Source organism: Podarcis liolepis (assembly GCF_965112155.1).
Source record: "Podarcis liolepis genome assembly, chromosome: 7".
Lineage (NCBI taxonomy): Eukaryota > Metazoa > Chordata > Lepidosauria > Squamata > Lacertidae > Podarcis > Podarcis liolepis.
In genome coordinates, this window is record NC_139561.1 from 19,127,427 (window position 1) to 19,146,897 (window position 19,471).

General features: G+C 45.3%; 1 protein-coding gene across 6 annotated transcripts in view; it reads right to left on the minus strand.

The window, feature by feature from the left end:
- Nucleotides 1-19,471, minus strand: part of UBE4B (ubiquitination factor E4B) — a 67,598-nt gene that overhangs the window by 27,593 nt on the left and 20,534 nt on the right. For 3 of the 6 annotated variants that reach the window (XM_083512842.1, XM_083512841.1, XM_083512843.1), the window contains 7 exons: nucleotides 15,938-16,073; nucleotides 14,106-14,193; nucleotides 12,828-12,972; nucleotides 10,729-10,957; nucleotides 1,117-1,258; nucleotides 233-333; nucleotides 22-136 (listed from right to left, as the gene is read on the minus strand). In XM_083512842.1, coding sequence (XP_083368968.1) covers nucleotides 22-136; nucleotides 233-333; nucleotides 1,117-1,258; nucleotides 10,729-10,957; nucleotides 12,828-12,972; nucleotides 14,106-14,193; nucleotides 15,938-16,073 — 956 coding nt within the window. Of the gene's footprint in view, nucleotides 1-21; nucleotides 137-232; nucleotides 334-1,116; nucleotides 1,259-6,073; nucleotides 6,194-8,875; nucleotides 9,284-10,728; nucleotides 10,958-12,827; nucleotides 12,973-14,105; nucleotides 14,194-15,937; nucleotides 16,074-18,864; nucleotides 19,076-19,471 lie in introns of those variants that run through there. The other 3 variants (XR_014528390.1, XM_083512839.1, XM_083512840.1) reach the window with 2 other exon arrangements.

Sequence of the window (19,471 nt, forward strand, 5' to 3'; positions counted from 1 at the left end):
TAAAAACGACCGGTCACTTACCTGTTTGAACACCTCTTCATCCTGATGGGTCGTTCTCACCAGCTCTTGGATGAAGCCAAAAGGGAGATTCCTACAGAGCATGTACGGGACTAGCAACGACTGCTGCTGTAATGACCTTATGCACGAGAAGGAGGACATGGGGTGAAGATTGGGAGGAGAGGGGCTCACGAAAATACCACCCAACAGATGGCAACAAGTAGGCCCAACTCACCTCGGTTGCGTTAAGGATCCTTGGAGCACCAAAGCAGCATGGGAAATGCATTGAGATCGGATGTTGCTCAGTAACTGGCTCACCACCGGCTGGCTACACATCTAAGGGAATAAATGGGTAATGACTGCCAGTAATGCTGGGGCCCAGCCGCTGCAAACCCTAAAAGCAAAGTGGCACATTTCTTCCTAAAACCTTTTACCTCAGGGGTGGGGAACAGCTGCGGCCCTCCAGCTATTGCCAGACTGCAACCATCCCAAACCACTGGTCATCCTGACCAGGGCAACATAAAGGTGATTTAAAAACATCAGTAGTGTTACATTAGTAATGTATTTGTGGCAATTGAAGGTAGATTTTCATACATTATTTTTCCAGGCATCAAAAGTTTGCAACAACTCATAACAGTATTTAATTATCTGGAGTGTATTGTTATTATTATATTATTATTATTTATTGAATTTATATACTGCCCTATACTCGGAAGTCTCAGGGCAGTTCACAGAACAAAATCAAAATATAAAACCACAAAATATATAATCAAAATAAAAACAATAACACAACCCCCCCCCCAAAAAAACCCCACCACATTTTAAAAGGGCATAAGATGTCAAATCATCCAAAGGCCTGGTTAAAAAAGGAGCCGGGTGCATGGTGCCTAAAGGTGTATAATGAATGTGCCAGGCGAACTTCCCTGGGGAGAGCATTCCACAGACAGGGTGCCACTGTGAAGAAGGCCCTGCTCTTTAGCAAAAAATGCTCAAACTTCTTCTCTGGGTTAAGAAAGAAAAGAAAAGAAAAGAAAAGAAAAGAAAAGAAAAGAAAAGAAAAGAAGAAAAAAAGAAGAAGCAAAAACTGATTGCAGAAGAGGATCCTTCTCCTCAACATACCTTTGGTGCTTTTCTCTCCTCTATCCCCACTCGGTCAAAACACTCAATGAGGTAGTTCAGCATCTCAGTTTCCTTGCATGTCTCGATGGTGAAGTGGTCGCTGCATGAGTCAGAAATGCTGGCTCCTCCAGAGCCTCCACCACTTTAAGGGAATAAAGGAAAGAATCATAAGCTAAGTGGCTGTAAAGCCACTTCTTTCCACAGCAGTCAGTGAAAGTTGGCAGTCCGTGGAGGGAGAGCTGTGGCTTTGCACCACTTGCACAGAGAACTCTCCACAGAAAAGCGTAGACCCACAACACGAGTTGTTTACATCTGTTAATTTTCCACTCTGGTGGCAGTACTACTTAATTTTTTTAAAAGGTTTGCTGGTCCGCAAACAACCTGGCTCTGTCTCCATTCACAGAAACATAGGATTGTAGAGATGGGACCCCTAGTGTCATCTAGTCTAACCCCCTGCAATGCAGGAATCTCAACTAAAGCACCCATACCAGATGGCCATCCAATCTCTGCTTAAAAACCATCAAGGAATCAGAGTCCACCAACTCTTGTGAGAATCTGTTCCACTGACCAACAGCTCTTGCTGTCAAGAAAGCTCTTCCTGATGTTCACTTGGAATCTCCTTTCTAATATCCACTGATGACCATGTATTAGAAGTCATATCAGAACAGGGGCCTACACTCAAAAGGCACTGCTCCTTGTTGCAGTGGCAACAACTGATTCAATCCACATGAATCGTGCAATCGGCGTAGGCCCTATTCTAATATGGCAGGCCCTATTCTAATATTATCAGCCAGACAGCCACATTCCCTTCTGGGCAAACGTAGTCAGGCTTTAGATACCAAGGAGACATCCTTCCTGATCGGCCCCACAGAAACGAGGCAGATCCTCAGTACTTGCTTGCACCTATGTCAGGCACAGAGGACAGCCAGCCAGTCTGCTCTGTGAAAAGCTGGTATATTACTCAGCGTCATCATTCAGTGACAAAGCACATGCATTGCACACAGAATGTCTCCAGGTAAGACTGAAATGCTGCTAGCTAGTGTAGACAAGGGGTGAGGAACCCTTCTTCAGTTCAAGGGCCACATCCCCTTCTGGGCAACCTTCTACTCCAGCACCCTGTTCTTACAGTATCCAATCAGATGCCTTCAAGCAGGACCTGAGCGCAAGAGCTCTCTTTCCTCCTGAGCTCTCCATTAACCGGTATTCAGAAGCATTGCTGCCTTCACCTGTGGAGGCAGAGAATAGCCATCCTGGCAAGTAGCCACGGATAGCCCTCTCCTCCACGAATTTGTCTGATCCTCTTTTAAAGCCATCCAAGGTTGGTAGGCATCGCTGCCTCCTTTGGTAGCGAGTTCCATAGTTTATAACTATGCACTGCATGAAGAAGGACTTCCTTTGATCTGTCCTGATATCCGCCTTAAAGGAAAGGCATCCTTAATCTGAAAGACCCTAGAGCTACATTTAGATCACTTGCTGAGCAAACAAGGAAGCCTCAGTAACAGGAGCAACACACACACACACACACACACACACACACACACACACACACACATTGTGGAGATAAAAGCAACCCTCTCTCTTAAGTAATCATATACCAGATGCCAAACACACCACCTACAGTCTCCAGAAGGCAGCTTATCATATAACATTTGCTTTACAGATTAAGAAAGGCTGATGGCTGTACATTTTGAAATCAGCCACAAGAGCTGGTTAAAATTCAGGCAGAATTACCATCACAGCACACCAAGGATATATGCATGTGTGGTGTGTATGTGTACGTACACACACACACACACACACACACACACACACTTTAATTGCTGAGATAGATTTTCTGTTCTGTCTGCAGCCTTTATTAACACTTTTTTTTATGTGCTGGCTATTCTTTTTAAAAAATTATTTTATGCTGCTGGCCAAATTTCCCTGGTGGGAGGGAAGTGGAATAGCCCTTTTAAGTATGCACATAAATAAAACTGGCCAGCATTAACATTTTGCAGTCAATCATCTGCAAAGCAACAGACAGGACATCCTCTTCTGATTCACAGGCTCCTCCCATCCTTAAACCAATTAATTAGCAGCTCCAGCCGAGGAACTCTTTCACACCTTCCATCATTAAACCTGCACGGTCACTTATGATTAGCATTTCCTTTACCTTGAAGACAACACCTCTCAGATATATATATATATATAAATATATGCCAGCTAGGTTGGACTCATTCTGTCTGTTTATGCTTTTGAGCCATTAACAGCCTGCAAGGTTACCTTGCTTCCTAGGAGGAGGGTGCGTGTGTCAGTAGAATAGTATACCCCCTTGCACACCTTGTTATACTGCAGGTGCAATGACAGGCGCCTGCATTTTATCACAGCAACACACAATACGGCAAATTCCTGGTTTCTCAGGTGTGTGAAACAACCCTGGAAGGGTGCATGTCTTAAAATGAAGGGAGGATGAGCAGTGCTGACTCTTAGTCAAATACAACAACATGCAAAAGTAGTCAGGGGACAAGCAAAGAATGACTACTTTGCAAGAGAGTGGGATTTTTATCACCTTTGTTAATGATAAAACTAATGATTTATATCCTCCTCTTCATTGTATGATGGTTTGGACATCTTAAAGTGAACTGCTCTTTTGCTAGATTTAATATATTCTGGTATGTGTTATGATTCACATATAAATTGATATTTCTTTACCACGTTTGCCTTCTAAGGGGCATTCACATAACACTTGGAAACAAAGGGTCTGTTGGGTTTTGTTTTGGGGTTTTTTTGGTTGGCGAGAGATTTGGTTTTGTTCAATTGGTCAGTTCATTTATTATAATGGTTCTGTGTATGCTTAAAAGGTAAAGGAACCCCTGACCGTTAAGTCCAGTCGCAGACGACTCTGGGGTTGTGGTGCTCATCTCGCTTTGCTGACCGAGGGAGCCGGCGTTTGTCCGCAGACAGCTTCCGGGTCATGTGGCCAGGATGACTAAGCCACTTCTGGCAAACCAGAGAAGCACACGGAAACACCGTTTACCTTCCCGCCAATTTATCAACTTGCACTTCAACGTGCTTTCAAACTGCTAGGTTGGCAGGAGCAGGGACTGGGCAACGGGAGCTCACCCCGTCGCGGGGATTTGAACCGCCGACCTTCTGATCTGCAAGCCCTAGGCTCTGTGGTTTAGATCACAGCGCCACCCACGTCCCTGTGTATGCTTGGTGTAACGCAATTGCTTTAGTCAACTTCCTCAGCTTACGTATTACTTATCCTTGAAAACCTAATAAGAATTATTCCAAATTAAAAACAGAAAAGGCATGATGCTCCATGCTCTGAACCACAGTTGTTGATGGAGGCGCCTCATTAGCACAGGATTCACGTCCATGCCCACACCCAGCGACTCCAGTTCAAATGACCCCCTTGAAGTGCTTTAGGGTTCCTATATAGCCACCAAGACCAGGTCACATGGGCACTGAGCACTGGAAGGAATCCAGCATTGCACTGCTACCAATGTTCTGCTTCTGCTTCCCAATGAAACAATCTGCTCCCCCCGCACACCATTCTGAGGGCTTCTTTGATTCCCCACCCCAACCAACTGGGAGGGGGGAACCAGAGATAAATCCTCATGACGCTAGCAGATTATCAATGAACATGCTTCCACTAGCAGGGACCTAAGAGCCCTTGAAGTACAGTGGAGCAATAGCAGCCCTGCTGCACAAATGGTTATGGTGTGTGTAAGGTGGGGAGGAGGAGGGTTGTTACATTTACTTTCCACCTTTTCTCCAAGGAGATTGAGGTAGAGGACGCACCTCTCCCAGCTCTCCAATTTATCATCACAGGTAGGTTAGGCTGAGATAGTGATTGGCCCAAGGTCACCCAGTGGGTTTCCTGGCTGAGTGGGGATTCAAACCCTGATTTCCCAGGTCTTAGCCCAGCACTACAACATGCTGGTTTCGCAGTCTTGCCGGGGGGGGAAGTGAACTCCCGGCATTATATCCAATGCTATTCCAACTAAGAGCAGACTCAATTAAACTAATTTCAGAGGGTCTGCTGTGAATAGGTTTTGGTTGGTCACAACCCCTTAGTTTGCCAAGAGCAGCACAGTCTCCTGTCTGAAGACCCCAAGGGCCATCTAGTCCAGCCCCTTGCAAGGCAGGAATCACAGCATGCAAATGAACAGCATCTTCTATATGGGGCTGTGGGGGGAAATAATTTATTCCTGTACCTAAGGAGGCAACAGCTATCCCTTTTGAATTTGGTGCTTTCCACTGTTGCACTGATTTCAGGTGGCTAGACACACTCGAGAGCAATTGGGACCTCCCAAGTGTATCTGATTCCTGTCAAAAGCAGCGTGACAAGGCAAGGCACCAAATCTACAAAGTGCAGAATTCAAGGCGCCCCTTTGCAGCTATGGCTTGAATTGGGCATCATCCAAGCTAGGAACCCATTCAAGCTGCCCTGCCCTGTGATATCACGTGATGGACAGAATGGGCATGGCTTGGCTCATATGGAAATAGGGCGGATTAAGTCCAGGGGATGAAGGAGCCCCACAACTGCCTTACACTCTCCTGCCTTGGCTCTACTGAACATTTCAGTAGTTACTGTTGGGAGATCTAAGCACCCTGGGACGAAAAGGTTCCAAGAATAGAAATTATAATCTCTTTAACACACCTGGCTGGAAAGTAGAGGTTAAGGAGCCTCTTTCAAACATCGCTCTTCCCACCCTCCTCACTACAAGGGAATCTTGGATAGCCCTTCCTTCTGTCATCAGAGGCTTGGAGGGGAGAAACCAGGTTTAATGGGGATTGTTAAAATGTGAACAAAACCATTCACAAGAAGTGTTATTATGGGAATGGAATTAGATGCAGTTGTATTTTTCTGGGGAGAGGGTGTTATGATATGGTAGGCAGAAAAGTAAATGTAAACACATGTTAGTTTTAAACACCCAAGCATAGGTAGGTTGCACACTTTCTGGAATACCTGGACCCAAATTGGACACCAGAAAAATCATCCTCATCCTCGTCCTCATTTTCTTCATCAGAACTGTCCCCAGAAACATCAGAAACGGCAAGGAGGAGGGAAAAAGGGTTGTCGTACATACTATTCATAACAAAAGCAAATATGGACCAGTGAATATGATATGAAAGAGAGAAGAGTGAAAGGAAGACCAAAAAAGAAAGGGGGAAATATAAAGAGTAACTTGTTCTACCAACATAATATTCACCGCAAGCATGCAAGCATGCAGAAGCCACGGCAATGCTACTACAAGCAAAAGGTGCTGGATGCAACTAAGTCCTACTCATAGTAGACCCACTGAAATGAACAGACCTAAGTTAGTTGTGCCTATGAACTTTACTGGGTCTACTCTAGAATAGAGCTAGCTACAGACACAACCCCAAAAAGTATTCAGGTCAATGAAAGCAAAGCAGTATCTGCTTTCTCTCCAAGTGAGAGAAGGGCTAGGTTTTATAAAGAAGAGTCTTTTGAGAAGAATTAAGGTAGCAAATTACAAATGGAAGCCCTTCAGTTCTCTGGCTGACTTTTGTACGTGGCCATACAACTAGGCCACAGTCCCCACTGCCACTTATTCCAACTGGAATAGGAACTCCAGCATCTCAGGCAGAGGTTCTTGTATGCAAAAAGACCCTCTCCTTATGCAAATCATGCCCTGCAGACTAGGGTGCTTTGGGTCTTCCTCATGACCATCTATGGCACTGCCTTACACCAAGTCTGCTCCCTGGTCAATTTAGCTTGGCCTCAACCAGCCTGGGGACTTGCAGATGCATTGGACTGAAGCAGCTATCTTCAACCCAGTTACGGTCTATCCCCTAAACACACCGGTTCTAACTGGACAACACAACCCACAAACAAAATCAATGCCCTCCTGCTATCTGCTGGTCATTGAGCAGATCCCATTCAGATGGCGCCACTGAAACAGGTGTGCAGAACTTCTGGACCTCCAGGTGCTGCTGAACTACATGCTGGCTGGGCGCTGATGGGAGTTGCACTTTAGTGAGGGGCACAGAGGTTCCCCATACCTGCTATTAAGGGAGTGTGAAAGCAAACCTGGTGAGTAATGCAGCAGGTGTTAAAACAATCATAGCTGTCAATGAGAACAGGCCAGAAAACTCGCAACACAGTAAGTCTACTTGCTACAGAGTTCAGTTTAGGAGTTAAGCTGGTAAACACTTTATATTTTTCAAAAAGCACCAGCAATGCATGAACTAATTTCAACACAGGGGATCTCTTCATCAAAGCAAGCAGGTAGAGAAGGATTTTATGGCATGGTGGCCTTGCACCAGAACACAGTTCAAGCAACCGCCCTTTAGTTTTCATACATACACACAGAGTGTCCTGGGGTCCCCTTATGAAATCCCATGAGCTGTATCCCTTTTTTACCCAAACTTTAACACTGGACGCAACCCTATGCCTTTTAGCACCATCATTACACTGACGGCACCCAGATCCCTCTCCATCCCTAAACTGTCCTCTTCGCATCATTTAAGCACCCCCAACTGCCTCAGATGGCTAAGAACCTAATAAGACTCTTCTGGGTCAGGCCAAAGGCCCACCCTGTCCAGCACCCTGTTCTCACAGTGGTCAAGCAGATGCCTCAATGGGAAATCAGCAAGCAGGGCCTGAGCACAACAACACTCTCCCCTCCTGCAGCTTCCAGGAACTAGTATTCAGAAGCACTGCTGCCTCCGTGGGGGCAGAGCATAGTCACCATGGCGTGGATGCTTAATCACAGTCTCAAGCCCATCCCTTATAGCAGCCAGGTCCCTCCTGCACCCAATGTGACTTTTACTTTTAAAACTCTTCATCGAGCACACATAAAACTGACACAAGATTGGTTGCAACAGACCGTTAAAGCATCAAGGTAAGAGAAATAAAGATAACTGCCATAGATACAAAGAATGGCAGGCCTAAAAGGTCTATGGGGCAACGTGCCATCAACTTGCGACCATACTGTTTAAATTATTGCATTGCCTGTCTATATGGTACTGGGCCAAGTTTAAGGTATTACTTTTAGTTTATAATGCTCTAAGCAACGCAGGACCTGGTGATTTTCTGCCTTGCCTTGTGCCATCTGGTTCCTGAGCTCAGCTGATGAGTTCCTGCGGGTCAGATGGGAGAGGATCCATAGGTAACAGGTCCTTCAGCATGGTTGCAGAACTCTGGCAATTAGGGCAGGCACCTACTTTCCTCTGCTTTAGACACTTTTATCTGTGTCTAACCTGTTGAAAACCTCTCTTCCTATTACTCAGGTTGAATTGGCACTTTCAGTCTGCTGCTGAAGCGATCTACGCTGAATAATTTGTTTTATGCTTTTTCGTTTCGTTTCGTTGCTGGTCTTTACCTTGTATGTACTCTTGTTTGCTGCCTGATTATTTTTACATTACACGGCTTATACATTCTGAAAGCAAGCAAGTAGAAGTCAACAGGAAAGATCCATCTAGACAAGGAGATCAAGGTAGGGAAAGCACTCTTTTCTCAAAACAAGTTATCAAGCAAAGGTGGGCACATTATCCCCAAATTTCGGGGGAAGCAAGAATGTCACTATTTGTTCACCTTCTCTCCCCTATAAGAAGCTGTGAACTTCACACATCCTACGCCAAAAGCTTTGTGGTTCAACAGGTGCCACTTACAGTCAGTGTATTAGCTTGCCTCAAGCACAATTAGGAACCAAAAAAAGCTTATTATGTTGTTAGCTGAGTTCTTCTGAAGTGCATCAAGTCACACCAACTCTGCACAGCACACATTAAAATGCAAACTCAATACCTAGACGGTGTCCTGCTCAGGAAAGAAGAAGAATGTCTGCCAAGGGGCCCGGGCGAAGCAGGGAACAGAGGCAGGGCCATAGCTACGGGCCTAAGCCTGGGCAAACCAGCCCGCGTAGCTGGAGGGCTGGCGCTTATAACAGGAGGAGTTGGAGAGCGAGAGAGGATGGAGGTGCTTGCCGAAGGCAGAGTGGGAGGAGCTGGGAAGGCCCAGGGATGAGCCACCATGTATGGGCGGTACCTCGGGGATGGGGGTTGGACTACCAGTGGGCCTGCTGGCACAACATGAGGGCTAGCAGAAATGGGAGGGGTGGGGGCAACTGGGCTGGCGGAAGAGGCAAGGAAGGAACCGGCTAAAGGTGCGCGGCTTGAGAGGCTGAAAAGAGGAGCTGGGCTGGTTCCATAGAGACTAAGTCAACGAAAAGAGGGAGGAGGAGGAAGAAAGGAAGGAAAGAAAGAAAAGAGAGATAAATTGGGAGCTTAGAACACAGCAAAATAGGGAAGGTAATAAGATACAGAAACAGGCAAGACAGCTCAACATTTCCCCTTCCGGTACGATCCTATTTTATACCCATTTAACTTGCATGATTTCAGCTATAGGAGTTGAAGGCACACTTGCTGAAATTGCTGAAATACCAGCAAGGCAGAGAATTTTAAACCTTAGGGTTTCCTGGTGCAGAAAGAGCTTTTCAGCACTGTGACATAGATTTGGGGGGGGGGTAGTCAAGGCCCATTCGGCATGCCAGCTTTGGGAGTCCTAGACATTACCCCCCCCCCAACTGTGGGGTGGTTCCAAGGGTTTAGGAATGCGTACCAAACCCCTGTGTAAGAAGTGACTGTATTGTACTTTTCTCACCACAGGGACTGATGCCTTACTTTGGCCTACAAAGCAGGGGTGTCTAACCCTGTTACTGTTGGGGCTCCAACTCCCAACAGCCAGGAATGATGGGAGTTGTAGTCCAGCAGCATCTGGAAGGACAAAGCTTCTGCAACTCTGCTATAAAGAGTCATCCGTATATAAATGAATCTGAAATCTACCGTATATACTTGCACCTAATTTTACCACAAAAAAACTGGGAAAACATTGACTCAAGTATAAGCCGGTTCACTACACTACAAACCTGGTGGTGGTGGCAGCAGAGGAGGAGGAAGGTGCAGCCCGAAACGGCTCCTTTCGGGTCACTCATCCCTCCGCCGCTGCCTCTGCCACTCGCAAGAGCAGGCATAGGAGCCGTGGTTGGGAGAGGCACAGTACAGTGCAGCGCATCTCCCAACCGCGGCTCCTGTGCCTGCCCTTGCGAGAGGCGGGTGGTGGCGGCGGGACCAGCGGCGAGAAAGGGCTCCTTTCGGGCTGCTCATCCCGCCCCCGCCCCCCTCACTCAAGTATAAGCCAGGGGGGCTTTTTCAACATAAAAAATGTGCTGAAAAAGTTGGCTTGTACTCGAATATATACGGTAAATGCATGTTAAAAGTGAAGGGATAGCTGCCATTTGCAGGTGCATTTCCCCACGGAGCACACGCATTCTGGCATCCTAGTAATCTCGGCCTTTGTTTAACAGGAAGAGCTCCCACAAGTTTCTAGCTCTCATTAGTGCTCAAAAAAGTTGAATGACAGGGGGAGAAAAGAAATGAGAGGTTCTGCTCAGCGGACAGTTATCATAGAAGAATTGGCCAGGTTTCCTATGGCTACGCTTCAAACAAATACCATACTTTCCCCCCACCCTCCAGGCATCCATCACACCTTGCCTTGCAGTGCAGAACTTGGAAAGAACCATTTTGCACACCTAACCCCTCTGCTCTGCCCTCGCAAACTCACCAACATGGAACCCAGCTAGTTATGCAGCTAGAACTTACCTCGATAAGGAGCTGGAGCCAAACGAGCCCACGTTACAGAAAATGGGGCTCGTTCCTGGATTGGAACCAGTGTTCAGAACCAGATTTCTATCAGGCGACCGAGCAGCTGCTGCAATGGGCTGCGAGGTGGCTGTCAAACTGGCAAAGGGGTTTTCCTCCTTCGACTGGGTCGACATCATCAGAACTTCCATCAGGATCTGGCCAATCAAGTCTTTGAAGTCCGAGAACACTTTTGAGGAGAGAAAGAGAGAATGACATGAACGTTCTCCGCTGTAAGCACCTCAGAAGCAAAACAGAGTTTAAGGGAAAGATCTGAAGATTATGAGGTTGACAACGCCGGATAGTCTTGAGAAAATATAGCACATGGACTCAGCAGGGGCTGTATCCCACTAAGTCCTGCTCAGAGCAGATCAATTGAAATGAATGAACATTAATTTCGAGAGATGTATTCTGAGCACCTGCTTTTTGACAAACACCCCATACAGCTTGAAGGAAAGCAAGGAACTAAGATGAGCCTGCTGAATCAGGCCAAGGGCCTGTCAACCCAGCATCCTTGATGACAACAAAAGCTTTTCAGCATTATGAGTGCCAATATCAGCCACACCTTCCATATCAGCTACCGTATCACCCGCTGTAGAGGAATCTGAAAGTACAGGCAAGTCTAAAGTCCTTGCTTGCCAACAAAACAGACTGAATGCTTTCCATCTTCAAGTCGTGAACACGGTGGGAGCTGAGCCACCCACCAAATAAGAGTCCTTCCCCTCCCTACACACACTCTTTGGTGCCAGCTCAGACACCATCTGGTGATGACAAATGCAATTTGGAGCTCTGTACCCACTGAAGGAAATCCAACGCAGCAGCTAGATGGGAACTCGCTAGCCCATGCCACCAGCCATCTCCCATGAACAAGCAACTGTATTAATCACTAGCCTTTGTTTAAGCATGATGGGACACGTGGGAAGGGGGCTTTAGCTCAGCAGCAGAACACACAAGCTTTGTAAGCAGAAACTCAGTCCCAGAACCTCCTGCGCAACAATCTTAGGTAGGTTGCAAAGACCTTTGTCTGAGAACCTGAGTCCGTAAGAGAACGGAACACCAGGCTGGAAGGCCCAATGGCCTGAGCTGTGATCTACTGACCTTATACCAGGCTTCTTGAGTCTTAATGTGTGGAACTACAGCTCCAATCACCCTTGACATCCAGCCATGCGGGCTGGGGCTGACAAGAATTGTAGCACAACAACATCAGGTTGGAGAGGGCTGTCTTATGTGTGTCCACAACAGAGAGGCAGAGAGAAGGAGTGGGGGGGGGGGGAACCACTCTCATTTGTGGTGGATCCGTAGTTCAGTGGTATGTAAAAGACCCCCAGCTTCTGTCCAGTTGGTGCTAACCTGTAACAAGGCATTTTCAGTGGTGGTTCTCTGCTTGTGGGATGCCCTCTCTGGCGATGTACAATGCCTCTATCATTATTAACTTTCAGGAGGAATTTGAAAACATTCCTATTTGCCCAGGCATTCGGTGGTTGAAGAATACTGTTGCTGGCAATCTCAAGGTCATTGGATGCTTTCAATTGTAACTGCTTTTAATATATTTTTAAATGATTTTAGATGTTATAGTTAACATTTGTTTTTAGAACATTTTAATATGTTTTAGAATGTTTTTGCTTGCTTTGTATTTTTAAAATTGTGTATCTGTTTGCCATCCTGAGCTCCTGGGGGAGGAAGGGTAGATATAAATTCAAATAAATCTGCTCCAGTTTGCATTTATTTGAGAATTCCAACCCCCCCCCCAAAAAAAATATCTTTCCCCTCTCTTTTGCTTCCACTGTTTTCGGTTCATACGTGTATTTTGACTCAAGATATCTAAGAATAAACAAGATAAAATTTTAAGTAAGCATTTTGCCTAGAAAGATTGTGCATTTTAATTAAAATAAAACTGAAAAATCTCTGTAGCTGTTTGAGAAATGCTTCTACCTCAGAGCTTGTAATGCTGCTGCTGGCCAAGACAGAATACAGCATTCAATTAGTAGGATGGTAAGCAGCCCGGCTTCTGAATTCAGCATCATCAACAAACACTTGGGATTAAACCTCAGGTTCCTTACCTTCCTTTGGGTTCTGTTTAAACTGCTCAGAAAGCGAAGTTAGGAAGATGACGTCTCTGTCTCTGTCCTTCCAGGAGACCCGGAAAATCTTGCAGACCAGCTGTAAGGCTTGCTCTTCCGATATCTCTGATCCTGATGGGGGCTCCTTTATCATGGGGAGGGGGGAAAGAGGAAAAAGATTCGGGTACTCTTTCTGAAAAGCCACGAAAGGGCAGGTATTCGTGATCATGTAAGCTAAGGGTTAGCAACCTCATTCTGGTCTGCTGTGCTACATTCCACCCTGATGCAAATATAATGCTCACTAACAGTGACAGCAAGTCATGGAAGGGTGGAATTTGCAAGTGAGAGAGAGGGTTGTGCCCTGCAGCACATTCCCAATCTCTCAAAGATGGTTCCATTTGTATTTGCATCCCACCTTCCAGGCCGCAAAGGGCTCCCCACAAGGCTGCTTACAATATTGAAATTATGCAATGAAGAAAGGCTAAAAACAAGAGGAATCTGCAACAAAATGTGGGAACATGGAGGGCCCCTGTTCAGAATGCAAACCAAACTACCAATGTCTTCTTTCAAGATACACCATCCCCTCCCACCTATTTTTCTATTCTTCCCCCCCCCCCCAACAATAATTCTGCATTCCAGGCAAAGTGAGGATGCTCAGCCCTCATTGGGCTGCTTTTGGGATCCCCTCAGGATCTCCCCCCCCCCCCATTTTATTTTTAATTTCTGCAAACCTGGGGGTTCTCCCAAGCCTCTTGTACATGGGTGGTGCTGTTAGGCTACACAAGGATCGGCACTCACCTCTGAACTTCGGAAATAAAGGGATGGATAACAAACGGGCAAAAATCCCAAAGCCATTGAAGCAAGCAAAAACTCAACGCAGGTCAAATAAGCTAAGCTTCAGGTGCCCACCTACAGGCAGTGAGGGAGCCAACTGAGCTTCTCTTGGAAGAGAGTTTCACAACAGTGTAGCCACAACCAAGAAGGCCCCACCCCATATCCCACCCAGCTGCACCTCCTCCACTAGAGGCGGCACATGAAACAAGACTGATAACAAGCATAGGTGGTTTGTTGTTTGAAACTGAGCCCATAGCATTTTGATAGCACACTCCTAACTTTTAACTGCCCAGAGGCCTTGGAAGTAAGAGTGAGCAAGAAACCTAAATGAATAAAAATAAATGAATGAGTGTTCATTTTTAAACCCGTGCACACATTGCCCCATAAAGGGCAACAGTCAAGTGTCTCCAAGCTTCCCAACTCCATCCAGTACAGCTTACCCACCTTATCGGTAAGGCTCCTTTTCTCTCTTCGGTCATTCTCATCAACTTCCATGTTTTCAATTCCTGAATCTACATCCACCTGGGACATACTGTCAAGTAGAACAAAGAACCCATTAATTCTTCCAGGCACTTTCAATGAAAGTTGCTGACCGAAAAACAGGAGGGCTGCAGAACGTGAAGGCAGCTCAAGGAGGGAAAAGACTGACATACACAAGAATAACTGGATCCATTAACAAATGTTGCCCATTAACAGCCACTAGTCAATAGCCCTGGCCTACAACCTATTGTACATAGTGTTTTGCTCTCCAAAGAGAGGCGGAAAACTTGTGACTCAACCTGAAAGAAGCCCTACTAGAGCAGCCCATTAGGAACTAAACAAAGTGGGGGAAGAAACCCCTCTGTTCTTAAGTTGGTGCCTGCACAGAACAAAAATCAGGGCACATGGATGGTGGTGAGGCTGCATGTAGTTTCTGGAGGCTTATTTTTATTATTAGCGTTATTATTAATGCAACTTATTTGCCACTTTTTTATGAAAGCAACTCAAAGCATCTTACAGCAAAAAAACAACACATACATTAAACCAGCCCAAAATTAAAACAGGTTCAAAGCTAAAACTCATTCATATCTTTAGAAGACCTAACTGTAACATCCTACCCAGTGAAGGAGGCTACAGATAATCAAAAGTCAAAGGCCTGCAGCAAAAGGATGCTTTTGCCTAGCACCTAAGAGCATGACCCCAACCAAAAGCTCCCCTCTTCCTTTTTGCTTCTTTCTTCACTACCATTTTTCTTCCCAAAACATCTAGGCAATTGTAACTGCTTTACACACCGCCCTCACAAACATGTTTTGAGCAATCAACGTTGCATGCTATTGCATTATTAATTATTCAGATATCTTATCAGCCACTCTGATTGGGTTGTTAATATTGAGAGCTTTTATTACATTGTCAGTTTCTATTTTTTACACTTTCCTTTTGAATTTCAGTTCCCACAATCGATTCCCTAATATGTGGTTGTGCGTTGTTGTTTTAAAATGGTAAATTTGACCCCATTACCAAAATAGCATCCTATCCCTCTGGGTGGGAGCTTAAAAAAGGCAGTTCTAACCACTGTATTTGCCAGCAGGACATTTTGGGTTAGAGAGGTGACCTTAGCCCATCAGCCCCCCAACTGCTTAAGATGCCCACAGAAAAAAAACTAGTTGCCAGCAAAGGCTTAAGCAGAAGATAACTCAGATTAGCTTCCCACATGAATGTGTGTGTGTGTGTTTAGGGGGGGAGTGTATGCATGCAATAAGGTTTTCCAGCTAGACTACATATATGCCACTTTTTCTGGATTAAAGTTAAAGAACCTTCACCTCTTTGAGCGTAAGATATGACTCAACTGGAGATTTATGAGCAAAGGATATTCCAAAAACACAAGATAGATGGGAAGCACTGAGTGCTGGGCTGACCTGGACCACCAGCTGCTCCCTCTCCCCCCATTTCACCTCTCCTGCCCCTTAAATATACACATAGTTCATATTATTTTGATTCATTGTGGTTTATTTTGTATTGTTCGACTGTATTGTTTTTTGCTTCTTTGTGGGAATTTCAATAAAAACTATCAATTAAAAAGATCCACTTACTTTGCTAAAAGATACCCTGCCTAGTTCCCCAGAGACAATTCTATCTCACCACCAGGAACCAGGCGAGCAGCTATTTACAAGCTCAAGTTAGAAACTGCTGAGCAGGGCATAAAAAACTAGCATCTGTATAAGCACAGGCAACAAACATCTGGGGCAACCCACAATGAGACAGCCTCAAATGAAGAGGGCAGATGGAAACTTTTTTACCTTTTCTCACAGGAGACGCTATCGATATCCATGCTCTGCGACCGGGAGAGGGACTGAGATTGTGTTTCGAGGCTGTTTGATGGGGAGCTACTGAGCGAACTCACACCTTCGCTACTCTGGCTGCGGTGGGCTACACCTGCAGGGAAAGGACACCAGGGTGGGAAAAAACTGTATGTCATTTTGTTCCTACAACACATTCTTGAACTAACCACACACAGTGTTCGAAACTCCCATTGATCTAGGCGGGTTTTGCGACAGGGAATTTCATTAGCATGAGCAGTTTCTGAGCTCTGGGTACAGTATTGTGCCTAAGATTTCAGATTAAAACTGCAGAGTGGAAGGAAAGGAGGGTCTTTTTTTGCCTCACTACTTCCAGTCACTCTCTGAAGACTGAAGAAGAGACCCTGTTAAGAATATTAGGGGGGCAGGCAGGGGAAGCATGGCTTTGTTTTTTGCAGTCTTCAGAGGAGGACTAGACCATGCGAAAATGAATGTGTGATTTTAGCCGTCATTCATTCATTTTCAGCTTTGTATTCTTGTTTGGAAAAAAGCACACGTAGACATTCCGTTGTTGTGCCCATAACCTAAATTTAAGGTGTCATTTAGTTCCTAGCTTTCCTATCTCAGTTTCCAACACTGAACACATACATATTGTAAATTACACACACATCACATACTGTATTTTTCGTGTATAAGACTAGGGGTTTTTTTAACCCAAAATTAGGTTTAAAATTGGGGCTTGCCTTAAACAGGTAGTGCTGAGGGGTGTTTTTTTTAATTTGGAGTCCCCCAAAATAGAGGGTGTCTTATACATGGGGGTATCTAATAGATGGAAAAATACGATACTTATATTACACACACACAGCAAAAAAATGCTGCAGCACATTTCCCCCCCTCCCAATACCAGGAGTAATCCTATTCCAACCAGCCGTGCCTTCCCTCCAGGGCACTATTAAGATGCTCAGACAAGCCAATTCAGGCTTTCCTTCCTTCTTCCAGTTGTTTGTTTTTCTTTTCCAACTGACACTCAACATTATCTGCTTGCTGGGAACAACAGAATATTCATAAATCCTCACTGGGGCTGAGGTATTGGCTTTTTTGAGGGAGGGGGGACTGCCTCGTTTGGTTGCTTTTGTATTTCTGAGCGGCCTGGAATTGAACCAAGCACACCAATACCAACTTCTAGTTCCTAGTGACCCTACTTTTCAACTCTGTTGGCACAGGGTGACTGAGTTTGCTAGTAAGAGTGCTCCTTATATACAATGAAAATGCTAAAGTGTCAATTAAAAGATGTTATATATCTGCAACATAAATAATCAGCAATGCACTAACACGAGTAATCCCCAAAGACTTCAGAGTGATGTGTTGTAGGAAATTAATTCATGAAATTAATTCCAATGAGTTCAAAGGTTGCCCACTGCAACTCTGTAGAGTCACTGCTCTGAGAGGGCCCAGCCATGACAAAAACTTTTGACTCGCATCGAGTCACTGCAGAGTGGGCTTCTGGGAGGGTAGAACATTATTACTGCATACTCGGGTACCAGACAAAAATTTTGCCCATGGGATGTAATCCCATGCACCAGAGATTTTCATCCTTTTTGAGTCAAATGCTCCCTTGACCAACTACATTCTTTCTGCGGCTCTCCTGTGAGGAAATGCGCTCCAAGTCTCCAAAGCCCAATTATGTCATCTCTAGAGCCGGCACCCCCTCACGCCTTTTCAAACACCCTCCCCTTGGGGCGTGTTTTCTCAGCGTCCTCTCCTTTCCCCTCTCCTTGGGAGTCTTCTGGCAGCTGGTGAAGGTGAGGCCACCATCTTGAGAGGGCATCAGAAGAGGGAGGGAAGAAAAGAGGGATGGAGTCCAGTGTTGCCTGTGGCACCCCTGACCATCATTCAAGGCACCCCAGGGTGCCATGGCACACTGGTTGAAAACCACTGCCATACACAGTCAAAACTACTTTCAGACATCCTAATTTGCTGGCAATAAGAGTGCAGCATAGCTCAACCCACCAGCCAAACATTACCTGTGCAGACTGCCGCTGGCTTGAACTTACTAGCAGTGATCAACAAGGGAAGGAACAGGAACTGTCACTCAAAGCCAGTGACAATATTCCATTTGCATCCCTGCCCTTCCTCCAAAGAGCTGCTAGCAGCATAAGTAGAGTGCTCCCATTTTATTATTGCAAAAAACATCCTGTAATGCAAATTAGTCTAACAGACTTAGTTTTTATTTATTACATTTAGCTCCTGCTTTTAAGGAACTCAAGTAAGGAAGCAAACCAAAGCTGATGGTCTTGATTTGTTTGAGCTAACTAGGAAGAGTTCGAACTCCTAAGTGGGGAACACCAGTTATCTCAGAAAGCTTTCAATTGCCTCCTCTGGCATACAAAAGACAGAGTGAAAGCCCATGGTTTACTAAGACTCACAAATGTACAGTGGTGCCTCGCAAGACGAAAAGAATCCATTCTGTGATTCTCTTCGTCTAGCGGTTTTTTCATCTTGCGAAGCAAGCCCATTGACGGATTAGCGGATTAGCGCTATTAGCGGCTTTTAGCGGCTTATCGGATCAGCTGATAAGCAGCTTAGCAGCTTAGAAAAAGGGGGGGGGAACCCGCAGGAACTCGCAAGGCATTGTCGTCTTGCGAAGCAAGCCCATAGGAAATTCGTTTTGCGAAGCACCTCCAAAACGGAAAACCCTTTCGTCTAGTGGGTTTTCCGTCTTGCGAGGCATTCGTCTTGCGGGGCACCACTGTAACACTAAACCATGGTTTAGCATTCTGTCTGAACCATTCCATCAAGTAAAAGAAAACCAAACATATTTAAAAACCTAGTAAGAACAAACTGATGAGGAAAGATAGCCGCTAGTACAATTTAAGGTATCCATGAACAATAAAAAGCAAAGAAAATGAAGCAGCCATCATTACTACCTTTCCCACTTTGCACGCTGCCTGCCAAGAAATAAAGTGTTGATGGTCATTTGCTCTGGACAGAATATACGCTCCATAATCTATTCCAGAACACCCATAGCAAATTTAAATGAAAACTGTCCCCTATCTTTGGTAGGCACAAACAATACTGAATCCAATAGTGGAGCAAGCTGGCCAGGATGATTTCTCGAAGTAAACAGCTAAGAGAGACATATGTTACATGAGCCACTTCAAACAGGAAAAAATATTTATTGCTATACTGCATCTACAGCATGAGGTCAATGTGCAATATTGCATCACAGTGGCATACTAGTCTCTCACCTAAACTGCAGGGTCAGGGTTAAGGAGGAAGGAAGGAGAGCAACAAAAACAAAGTAAGGTATATTTGAGAGCTAGTTCACAACTACCATCAAACACTCGCATAATGAAGGAACAGGGCCTTGAATAGGGCTATGCACATTAAGAGGCAGCTTGGTGCTCAGTGGCTATTACACGAGAGTTTGGCACTGTGTGGCTGTGGATTTATAGGGTTTCATGTAGGGATATTTATCAACCCTACTAGGATGATGCCAGGGATTGAACCTGGGTCCTTTTACATGCAAAGCAT